General features: G+C 46.4%; 2 protein-coding genes across 10 annotated transcripts in view; one reads left to right on the top strand and one right to left on the bottom strand.

The window, feature by feature from the left end:
• The window catches only part of Nup37 (nucleoporin 37kDa), an 82,439-nt gene extending 80,736 nt beyond the window's left edge, over positions 1-1,703 (bottom strand). For 2 of the 5 annotated variants that reach the window (XM_013518782.1, XM_013518766.1), the window contains exons 1-2: positions 1,614-1,699; positions 162-376 (exon numbers count right to left, since the gene is read on the bottom strand). In XM_013518782.1, the coding sequence (XP_013374236.1) occupies positions 162-317 (156 nt within the window). In that variant the 5' untranslated portion in view covers positions 318-376; positions 1,614-1,699. Of the gene's footprint in view, positions 1-161; positions 377-484; positions 504-1,245; positions 1,429-1,613 lie in introns of those variants that run through there. The other 3 variants (XM_013518775.1, XM_013518772.1, XM_005374567.2) reach the window with 3 other exon arrangements.
• A 53-nt stretch (positions 1,704-1,756) lies between these two features.
• The window catches only part of Parpbp (PARP1 binding protein), a 59,376-nt gene continuing 49,449 nt past the window's right edge, over positions 1,757-11,683 (top strand). Inside the window, exons 1-3 of one of the 5 annotated variants that reach the window (XM_005374563.2) lie at positions 1,757-1,833; positions 3,361-3,425; positions 6,870-7,025. In XM_005374563.2, the coding sequence (XP_005374620.1) occupies positions 6,873-7,025 (153 nt within the window). In that variant the 5' untranslated portion in view covers positions 1,757-1,833; positions 3,361-3,425; positions 6,870-6,872. Of the gene's footprint in view, positions 1,870-3,360; positions 3,426-6,869; positions 7,026-11,683 lie in introns of those variants that run through there. The other 4 variants (XM_005374564.2, XM_013518756.1, XM_013518744.1 and 1 more) reach the window with 4 other exon arrangements.

Genomic DNA, 11,683 nt, shown 5'->3' on the forward strand with positions numbered 1-11,683 from the left:
TCTCAAAGGACTGTTACTGGGTATATCCTCCTCTGGGTCTTCATGTAATTTTTTTTTTTAACAGTCAAACTCAGTATTTTCAAATTTAACTTTGGGTTGTATAAATTTTCGTATCAGTGAAAATGACCTTCACTGTCATCCACTGCAGTCTACAGACTAACCTGAAATGTGCATATGCCAATCACCACATAATTATTGCCACCATATGCAATCAGATTTCCTGAATCCCCACTCTCAAAGGGATTAAATTCTACCACATGCACAAAATCTTCACAGTCCACAGTGTAGGCAGGATTCCTTATGGCGTCTTGCTTCATTTTGTATTCAAACTTGAGCAGTTCTAAGAATAAGTCTTCCACTGGACCACTTCAAGAAACTGTGGATTACAACAGATACAATAAAAAATGGGCAGCATTAGGCATCTCACAAATGGATCAAAATAAATGCAGGTATAACAACGTTCCAGAAAGTTCAAAATAAATACCTCAAGTATCTATGAAGGGACAGAAGCTGCAGGAGAAAAATTCAATGTAATTATTAATAATTCCGTACTTGCCCCATGGCTTTCCACATTTCCACACTGGAGAGACCCACAGACATAATACCTTAGAATTCTGCTTCGATTAGCTAGAATATTGTCAGCCCTTCAAGAAGGCTCATCTCAATAGAAGATACCTTCACAAAATTAGTAACAGTTAATATTTACGGAGCACTATGTCTATATACTGTTAGGCCGTTTACTGATACTGTCACATTCATGATTCACAAAACTGTAAATGCAGGTGCTACCTATGGTCTCCTTTCTATAAATGAAGAAATCGAGGCCTTAGGGAGTTCATTTTCCAGACTCATAAGCAATGTCAAGATCTCAAAGACTGTTATGTGTTAGGCACCAGCCTCCTGCCTTAAAAGAGATCACAATCAGGGAGGTTTTGCCTCCGTGTGAAAAGTGCTACAACACAAGCAGATACAAAACACAGGGTCTTGCCAGGAGCGTTGGCGCACGCCTGTGATCCCAGCACTCGGGAGGCTGAGGCTGGAGGATGCCGGCCTGGACTACACAGGGAGTTCAAGACCCGCCTGAAACGCACGGCGAAACCCCGTGTCAAAACTAACACCCCAAGATACACGATCTGGAGGAAAGAATACTAAAACAGGTTATCTAGAAATAATATTCACAAAACCAGGCACAAAACCTGCACTGCCACGGCCTGGAAGCAGCATTCCCACACGAGAATTACACACTTTCTTAATTTTTGTCATCATCAGCTAGACGCAGGAGTTGTCCTGAAAGCTGGCGGGCTCCGTGGCAAACGCAAGTGGCGCCTTCCCGCAGATCAGACGCGTCCCAGGGAAGGGGGCCTCTTAACCGCGGACCCTAGGAACGCTCCAGCCGAGCGGCGGGCGCAGCGCAGGGGACCCGCGGCGGGGCCCGCCCTCCCCGTCTCCGCCCGCGCGCAGCCGGCTCGCCCCTCTACACCTTCCGGAGCGGGAGAGCTGGGTCCCCGAAACCGGCCAGACGCGCCTCGAGACCACCCGCTCCCGCGGCCCTCGGCCCCCCGCTGAACCGCCGCCTCCCGCGGACGGGGCGCAGCTCCCGGCGCAGTACGAACCCGAGGCTGCGGGGCAGCGGCCGCCGCGAGGACTCCACACGAGGCGCCGGGCGCGCGCCGGCTCTACTTCCGGGTTGAAGGGCGCGCGCGGCGATTGGCTCCCGCGGCTCAGCGCGAGGTTTGAAATGTGCTCCGCGGTCACTCGAGCGGCCGTGGAGCAGCTGCGCGGCCGGGCCTCTGCGCGCCGGACTCTGCGCCTCGCGGGTCTCCCCTCAGCCAGGTGGGGCGTTGTTCCTCGTCTCCAGCCTGTCGCACTGTGAGTGTCGATCCGGGCTGGGGCTTGTGAGGGCGTGCCGGGGGCAGCGCAGGGTGCTGGGCGAACGTCCGGGGTGTTGCTGGTGCCGTGGCTCGGCGCCGCAGCCGCTGTGGGTCGGGGGCGTGGGGCAGCGCGCAGCGCGTGCACGAGGCTGGCCGGCCCCAGGGTCGTCTGCAGATCGAGGACTGCGGTCCACGGAGCCTGCTGGACGTGCCCGAGACAGGCAGGACCCCGGGCTGACCCGAGCTGCGTGGACCCCAACCCGGCAGCTTCTCCTCTTTAGTGTGTCCACTAAGGGACCCTTGGGACCTGCACTTGTCAGGTCAGCATCGGTTGCCACTGACAGCACTGACAGCATCGGTTGCCACTTTTAACTGAGCGCCTACTAAGTGCCCCTCGCCAGGCGAGTTGTATACTTGTTTCACTAACGTCTCATTGTCCTTCTTTTTTAGTTATTTTTTATTAGTCCGTATTTGAAGTACATCATGATGACGTTCCTCGCGGGGAGTTGATCCACGTACATAACGCATCTCAATTCTATTTTCCTCCCTCATTTCCCTCTCCCCTCTTTCCATCCCTTGGTCACCTTTCCTTTTGCAAAAATCATCGCTGTTAGGGCCGGGGATATAGCTCAGCGGCACAAGTTGCCTGCCTGGCAAGCGCAAGGTCCTGTGTTCGATTCCTGGTACCAAAAAAGAAAAAAAAGAAATTAGATAATTTCTGCAGGTGAGGAAATGTATGCTCATCAGAGGTTTTAAATGCCAAAGAACTTGCAGCTGGCAGTGCATATGAATCCTGATCTGACTCAAAAGTGTTCTTTCAGTCTTCTAGCGTTTCCGTCCAGTGACAGTTTTCTGTTTGACATTCTTTGCACCGGTGTAACTTCTGTGTTTCCAATTTTTGGCCCCAACCTGGCTCCTTTTCCCTCTTGGAATTGTGGAACCAGTGACAAGACTGGACGAGGTTGAGTCATGTTTTATTTGTGGCCAGAAATAAGAAAAGTAGGACATAAAGTCAGATCAACTTCGTGACCCTTGGGGATGAGCAGGTTATAGATACAGGGTACAAGAAGGGAGGAAGGGGGGAACCTATAAAGGAGAGGAATTTTCGTACCTTTCCTAGGGATGGCCTGCGGTTTTCTGGAGAATGAGTGCCTGTCATTTCACTCCTTTTATGGGTCTTCCCTGCTGTCGTGGGAGTTGTCCCCCGTCCAGGCATTGGGGGGTGTGTTGTTTAGCTGGTGGATGGAATTACAGTGTCCTTAGAGGTGTCTGGTGGTTACTCTGACAGCTTAGATTCAGCTAGCTTCAGCCAGCTCAGGTGAAGAGGGAGTCTGGCCTAGTCATTTTTTGTTCAAGATAAACAAGAAAAGGGCGGGGCAGGAATTCAGCTACCCCACTTGGGCAGTGCCAGGTTAAAAAGCTTGGCATCCAGTTTTGAAAAGCAAGTGTTTATTACTGTTTCTGCCTTCGATGGCTGTTTTTTGTCCAGCATAACCTGCCATTCAGAGTGCCTGCCCTTCACGGTCGCCTGGAGACCTCAGAGCTGTCTGACAGGTAAGTAGAGGGGAGGGATAACTTCCTGTTTTCTCTGTGATGTCTGTGTCCCTGGGCAGCCAGGTGTAAACCTTATGATTCACATGACCACTGCAAGAGAAACTGGGAGAACTGGGACGGGGCCAGAGGTTTGTAGACCACCTGCACTCCTGGATCTCGGGCAGCCAGCTCCTGAGCCCAGAATGGGTTTTACTCGCTGCACAAAGAACTGGGGAAGAAATGAAAGAAGAATATTTTTATGACATATGGAAATGATACGAAATATAAATTGTGGTGTCCACAAGTAAAGTTTTATGGAAGTACAGCTATCTGTGCTCATTTATGTATTGTGCCCAGCTATTGTTACTCTGCAAGGTCAAGTTGAGTAGTTACGACACAGATTACATGGCCCACACGTCTTAAGTAATTGCCATTTGTCCCTTTCCCAAATGTTTGCTGAGCCCTAGAGAAGACGCTTGCTTTTCTGTCTCTGATAGTAGATTCTTTGTACTGGTCACTTTCCTATGGATGGGACCCACAACTTAAAGGTGGGAGGTTTAATGTGGTCATGTTTCAGGGAATTCAGGCCATGGCCGGTTGCCTCCAAGGCAGACACGGCATGGCGGAGGGGATGGCTGAGGGAAGCTGCTCACCCTCTGGCAGCCAGGAAGCAGAGAGAGGGAAAGGAGGAGCCAGGGAGTGAGATTAACCCTCGCAAGGCACAGCCGGAGTGACACACTGCTTCCATTCGGGTCCCAACTCCTAACAGCGCTTAGCTATGAGGTCATCAGTAGACAGGAATAGCCCACTGATGAGTTTAGCGCCCCTAGCATCCAGCCACCTCCAGAGGACTCACTTCTGAATAGGAGACTTGGAGACATTTTAGATGTGAACCATAACACACACTCAATTTTAACTCAAAACGCAAGGGGTGGTAATAGCTAATATGCTCGGTCATGTACTAGGTGCGGCTCTAAAACCTTCACTCATGTTTCTGTCATTTGCTCTTCCCAAAGACTGTGACATAGGAACTATTGTTATTTTCCATACAAGAAAGCTGAGAAAGAGGCAGATGATATAACTTTGCCAAGATTTCATAGCTGTAAGTTGTGGAGCCAGAGTTCAAAATGATTAATTCTAGATGAGCTTTCATTTATAGCCGTCTAAACTCTTAACACCTTCAAATAATACCAGGAAGTAATCTGCTGCAAATGTATTTTAGGCAAACTGATTTATCACTGAAGCTGATGCTTTATTTACTTCTTTACTTCTTTTTTTTCCTTTTGAGAAATGAAGGTAATATAGTGAAAAGAAACATAGCACTTAGCTGGTTAGGAGAATTGCTGTTTATGGTTTTCTACCTGTACCCTTAAGGTGTGTCACAGGTTATGTCCATGATATATTATTGTAAATGGCATATGTCCTTCTTGAACAAACCCAAGATGCCTAGTACACATCTGGGATTCTGTTCATGCTATATCAAAACAAAAGAAAAGGATAACAAAAGCGGTGATGTGTATGGAAAACATCACATGGATATATGACTATGTTGGAGACTGTAATAGTTAAAGTAGGTAAAAATTTTTACCAGGGATGTTTATAAAATCAGTAAAAGGAATGGCCACTTTCTATGTACTTGGTATAAAAATGTTCACATTGTTGGGTATGGTAATGTAAGCCTGTAATCCCAGCACTCAGGAGGCTGAGGCAGGAGGATTACTGTGAGTTCGAGGCCAGCCTGAACTACACAGCCACCTTACTAAAACAAAAAAAAGTTGATACTACTTCAAATTATCTTGAAAAGGCTTTTGTCTGTATTAGAAGTTATGAAATAGAGTGATCTTTGAGTCCATCTTACGAGCTTAGAAATCTTAGGTTAATCTTTGGTCATGTGTTAGTGGAATGACATAGGGTATTACTTTCTTTAGGTGCAAGATAAGGAGAGTGTTAGATCTGCCTCAGTAGGATGGTTCTTTTGTTTATGTTTTATTTTATTTTATTTTTTATTTTTTATTTTTTGAGACAAGGTCTTGATATGTAGTTCAGACTGGTCTTGAACTCAACTATGTAGCCCAGGCTGGCCTCAATCCTCCTGCCTCAGCCTTCTAAGTCTGAGATTACAGCTATGCGCCACAATGCCTGGCTATTTTGTTTCCTTTTTGTTGTGTAATGAACCACTTCAAAGCCTAGTAACTATTAAATAGTAACCAGTTTATTTGCTTATGATTCTGTAGGTCAGGAACTGGGGCTGGACTCAGCTAGCTGATTCCGCGGGTCCTGCCTGGGCTCACTCACACTGCAGAAATTCACCTGGCAGGTTGAGCGGGGCTGGATGGCAAGGTGGTCTTCGCACGGGTCTGGGGTTGGTGTGGGTTGCCATCTGAGTGCCCTGGTTGTCTTTCAAGATCCTGCCCAGCAGGGCGGCTTGGGCTTCCTCCTGTAACAGCCTCAAAGCAGCAAGAATTAGAGCCAATGCTTTAGGGCCTTGGGTTTGTAGGCGCCCAGATCACCCCAGATTATAGGATCTGCTAGGAGGACTGAGAGGTGTATTACAGCAAAAGGGCACAGCAACATAAGCAAAGGGAAAAGCCTATGGGCACCTGGATCGTGCTTCTCGTGGCCTTGTCCAGGTTGGGTCATGCGGGCCATGCTGAATTCTCCTAGAAACAGGTGTCACAACCCATGGGAAATGCCTTCCCCCAGGGGAGCTTCTGAGACTTAATGCCAGTGTTTCTATTGGAGGATGAACCCACAGGTCTGGTCTGCCTGGCATGTTCCAAAATTCCAGACTCAAAAAGAAATCGAAGGTCAAGAAGACTATATTGTTTGCACAAATAGTCCGACACTGTGAGCTACTCTTATTAGAACCTTCTGAGCTTTAAATTCAGGATGCTAGCTTGAAAGGATGGCTTCAAACTCTTCTGCACACATCTCCTAAGGGCTTGGTTCAGAATTCCCCGTTTGTCAATCTGCTCGCGTTCTATTGGTCGAATCGAGTCAGAAGACTGGCCTAGATTCAAAGGGGTTGGAAAAATAGACTGCTTTTGGCACAATGTAGAGATGGAAAGAAATAGGCATTTTTTTTTTTTTTTTTTTTTTACACTCTACTACAGATTTTATCATCTAGCTCAAAACAAATATTTTTTCAATCCAGCTTTGATCACTTATGTCTGTTCTCTAATTACAAGCCTGCAGAATTTGCATGTCTGTCTTGTGTGAAGTTTCAGAGTTGAAGGTTGGATTTTATTATTTTAAAAGATTTGGCTTAAGAAAACTGAAGGAGAGGAAAATACGATCGGGCAGAAATTGTGTTTTTCTGTTTTCCTGAGGGTAATTAAAAGCAAGCTTGGTAAACATGAAGTGACCTCTTGTTACTGCTTGCTTTTCCCTAACTGTGCGTGCACATGGCACATATTACTGTGCAGTGCGGATGCACTTTAACGTTGTCCTTCGTCCCACTTTCAGAGGATGGCTGTGCCTAATCAGAAGCCGGTGTTGGCCATGATTAAAGTGTTCAGGAAGAACTGGCGTGCCCTGGGCAGCCCTGAAAGAACAACTGTCTGTGGAGCGGACTGCATGCTCCTGGCGCTGCAGCTGGCCATGGCAGAGAACAATAAATTGGTGAGTAACCTATATTTAGGTTCACTTTTTCTATTTTACATCGAATTTGGGTTGTTGCCGTTTTGCATAAACTTACATACGTTACTTTCAATATTTGCCTTCCTATAATACACTATTTTTCAAAGTGTGTCTGTATATCTGTGTCGAATTATTGCAATTACATTTGAAATGGCTTGTTTGAAAGTCAAGGCTTCGTGTGTACGGGTGGACGTGGCACACGCACGTTTGATGTTTCCTGGGAAGTCTTAAGATAAACATGCAACTACTGCGATTACTATGGTTATTTATCCCTATTTAGCAAGTATTCCTTCATTCTCTAAAGGAAGCCATAGAAGGCACCGATCATTTTTATTTAAATATAATCATGAAGTATCAGTCTACCCTCAGACTCCACAGTATGCATTATTCCTGTGTCAGACTGTGTAGCAGTATCACGTGGGAGGATTTTTCTAGAACACTAGCTTCTGTGCTCCAGTCCTACAAATTCCGGTTCTCCTAATCTGCACTGACACATGGAAAATGTCTTAGAAATCTCCCCATGTAGGGCTGGGGATGGAGTTCGGTGGGAAAGAGCTTGCCCAGCATGTGTGAGGCCGGAGTTCAGTTTCCAGCACTGTATAACAACAAGCAAAACAAACAAATCTCCCCAAAGTGTTTCTTTCATGGGCAGCTTGGGCCAAACTAGCTAAAGGGTGAGAGGGATTCATGAAAGAGAAGGGTGAATGTAGGCTTGAGTGGTAGGAGAAGACTTCTTGATTTTAGATTGAGTTTGGAGAAAGGAAGGGAAGGATTTAGAGGAGGGATATTCTGATAAATTATTTTAGGTCAGTAGTTAAAAGACAAGTAAATTCTAAACAATATTAGACGCAGAGATTTGACCTTTTCATATTTTGGGAAATAAAGCCATTGAGAAAAAACAGTTATGGTACATTTCAACCACAATTTTGCAAAAGCAAGAGTATTTTTAACAGCTAAAAACCAGGAAGTATATAATCTTAGACAAGGGGTAATCTTTCCTATACACAAATAGTTGGGGAGTTTTGCATATTTGAAACAATATAAGACAAAATTTTGGATATAGAAAAATTTGGCACCTTTTTTGGATCTAATTTTATGCAGCAGACACTCTTTAAGATATTTACTGAGCTTTTGCTGTGCGTTAGACATTAGTCTACACACTGGGGATACAGCCGTGAAGGAAATCCTGTGTTCGGGGAGTCCATCTTCCAGTGGGGGAAGACAGACGGTGACCCGGGGATCAGATAGGTAGTGTTTCAGGTCCTCTGGAGGACAAGAAAACAAAGACGAAACCAAGGAGCACACAGAGGTTGAAGCATGCAGTTTGCAGTAAAGTCAGGGAAGGCCTCATGTAGCAAGTGCCATTTTAGCAAAGATTTGAAAGACAGGAAGGAAGTAGCCCTGGAGATTGTGGAGGGAGGGAATGAGCAGGCGAAGAGAACAGCAGAAGCAAGGTCCCTGAGATTGGAGAGGTACCTGGCATGTTCAAGGAACAGCGAAGAGGCCGAGAGAGCTATTTATACAAATGTCAGCTTTCTCTGTCATCATCTCTGCCCGCCACATCTGTTCTAATTATGCCAGGCATTGTGGTGAGTGTGGGGTTAATGCGGTGAGCAGAACCACTCTTGTCTCTGCCTTCAGGAAGCGTGTCACCTAGCAGGGAAGAGCCGTAGTGGAGAAGCACACAAATACACACGGTAGCTCTGGGGAGTGTATGGTGCTCTGCAAGCAGGCAGCCGACTCGGTGAGAGACACGAACCAGACAGACGTGTGGGGCGAGGAGGGATGGGGGAGCAGACGCACAGGCCCCGAGCTGCAGAGAACGGCCGGAGGGGCGGTGATCCCACGTCCATTCTGTGTCGTCCTTGGTTTTAATCAGAGCTGTCGTTAGAAGTCGATGTTACCCCGGGGTCTTGACAAAGCTAGAAAGTACCTTTTTAACTTACTTTTTTGAAAAAGTGTTTCCCACAAAAGTTGCAAGAATAAAACACCGATTCCTGGGCGCCTTTCACTGGGATTCACTGTTACTAACCTTCTGCCACATTTGCCTGTTGCTATTCTTTTTCTGTGTGTGTGTGTATGCTAGATGCATATGAGTGTATATACTGTACAGATGCATGGATGCGCACATACACGTTCTATATGGATGATTAGATAGTAGCAGACAGCTCGAGCCTTTAAATCCCTAAACACTTCGGCTTGTATCTCTCAGGCTCAGTCCAACTCTTTTAAAACCATAGTATAGCTGTTAAGTTCAGGAAATGCAGCAGTGGTGCTATTTTGTAGTTGACATAGGGTCTGCAGTCAGGTCTCACTGTCTGTCCAAGTGCATGATCGTGAACTACTGTTAGCTGGCCTCTCTGCAGTGCAGTAGGGGCCGGCCTTTTTGTCTTCGTGATCATGGCTTGTATGTAGCTGTACCCCGAAGCCTCACCCACTCCTAGGTGGGCTTTCCGGAGCTGGCTGGATCTGGGGAGTGTGATGCTGGGATAGAGGGTGTGTGGTGCTACATCAGTCCACTGAGTGGAATTAGCATAGTTCTGGGAGTGGATGATGGAAACTCCACCCTGGGTGGGGTGGCACCAATCAATAGGCTTTTAGCCTGGATGCAGTATAAAAGGACAGAAAGAAGGCAGGCTTGCTGCTCCATGCTTGGTGTTTGCTGCCTTCTGTTGGCCTCGCTGCGGACTGTTTCTCTTCTGCGATGCCCTCTGCCATGCTGCCCTGCCTTGGACTGAAACCTCTACACACTGTGAGCCGAAATCAACCTTTCCTCCTTTAACTCTGGGTGTCCAGCATTTTGTCTCAGCAATGAGAAAAGTGGCTAAGACAATGACCTAAAGAGAACAAATTTCCAAGAGAACAAATCCCTGGTTTTCTAGGGCTTCCCCTCAAGCTGGATTGTTTCATTGTTACTTTGTGCATGTTAAGCATTTTCAGCCGTGTCCCTTCAGTCTGTTCCTTTGGGAGGCTCGTGCCGTCATTTTATCCCATTATTGGTGATGTTCAGCTCTTACTTGTTCAAAGCCAAATGATGTAAGTCTGCCTGATTTCTTCAGTAGAAATATGCAGGGGGAAGACGGCTGGTTGTTTGACGATGAAGTTGATTGGTTGTTTTGTTTTTTTTTGTTGTTGTTGTTTGTTTTTTTTCCGGTACCGGGAATCGAACTCACGACCTTGCACTTGCCAGGCAGGCGCTGTGCCGCTGAGCTAAATCCCCAGCCCCCACTTGACTGGTTGTTAATGAAGAAAGTCATAGTTAGAAATAATGCTCTGTATCGCTTGAATGGCCCGGAGAATAGTTCGTCATAGAAACAAAGTGAAGAAAGGAAAACTAGTTTTTTAGCTTGTTGGAGAGGACAATCAAGGGGGACTGGGTGGGGAGATTAAATCTGAAACGACAGAATTCACATAGAGATATTTGTGCTCCTTATCAGACTGCATTATGCCTTGGTTACATTCTGATGACCGGCAGTCTTTGTGAGCAGGTAGTGTGTATTTATGTCTTCTTCTTCTGTTATTATCCTCTCAATTCCTAAACCAGGGGTTAGAGTGTAAGCTCAGCTGTAAGGTGTGTGGCGTTTACCTGTGGGAATTTAGGGGACATTCTCAATTACTTAAACAAATAAACTTAAAAAGAATACTTGTCTCTAAACAAAGGAAAGAGCTAAAGCAAAGCTATGAAAAGTAGCTCGGAGGAGAAAAGTTTGTTTTTAAATCCAAAGTCACGAAATGGCTCATAAGTTCCAAGTGTAAGTTATTTGCATTACAAAAGTTAATTTTTACATGTCAACTTTTCAGATTTGGAATCTGCTGAAGAAACGGTAATATGAGTGATGATTATTTTCTCAATGTTAAATCCATAATTTGGATGAAATAGTACATGTCTGTGATGAGAGATGAACGGAAACAGCGCTGTCGCTACAGTGCTGATTTAACAGAGTATTTGAATATACCAAGTTGTTTTTAAAATTAGTTTGTGAGCTAATGTTTGAGAAAAAGCAGGTTTAGAGGAAGATGTCTTAGGTGAGGCGTCGGTAGGAGCTTTGAAATGGGTGTTTGAGTACTTTAAAGATAAAAGGTGAGGACTCCTCTCCTCACTTTAAAGAATGTTGACAGCGTTCACAAAGTTAAACGTGCGTGCAGGTCGTGTAAGAAGTCGCTGTCGGAACAGCTTGGTGGGAAGGAACAGCTTTCAGGAACAGCTCCTCCCAGCCTGCTCATTTCTCGCTCCTCAGAGGCAAATGTTGTCAGTTCTTCACTGATTCTTTCTGGTGTTTTCTCCCTCCTACTGATGCCTTCAGCAAACAGTTATTCGGTTGTGGCTTTGCTATACATGAGTCTGTCTTGTGTGGATCAGCAGCGGTCAAACGCAAGCAGCCCGCGCCTTCTCTCCGGCCATCGTGCGCCTCCTGCAGTCTGCTGCTTCCTGAGCCCTCCGCTCCCATCTGCCCGAGGTACTCAAGTTGTGACCCTGAGTCCTGAGGTCGTGACCCTGAGTACCGAGGTCGTGACCCTGAGTGCCGAGGTCGTGACCCTGAGTCTTGAGGTCGTGACCCTGAGTCCTGAGGTCGTGACCCTGAGTGCCGAGGTCATGACCCTGAGTCCCGAGGTCATGACCCTGAGTCCTGAGGTTGTGA

Source organism: Chinchilla lanigera, unplaced genomic scaffold (assembly GCF_000276665.1).
Source record: "Chinchilla lanigera isolate Chin_1 unplaced genomic scaffold, ChiLan1.0 scaffold00004, whole genome shotgun sequence".
NCBI lineage: Eukaryota > Metazoa > Chordata > Mammalia > Rodentia > Chinchillidae > Chinchilla > Chinchilla lanigera.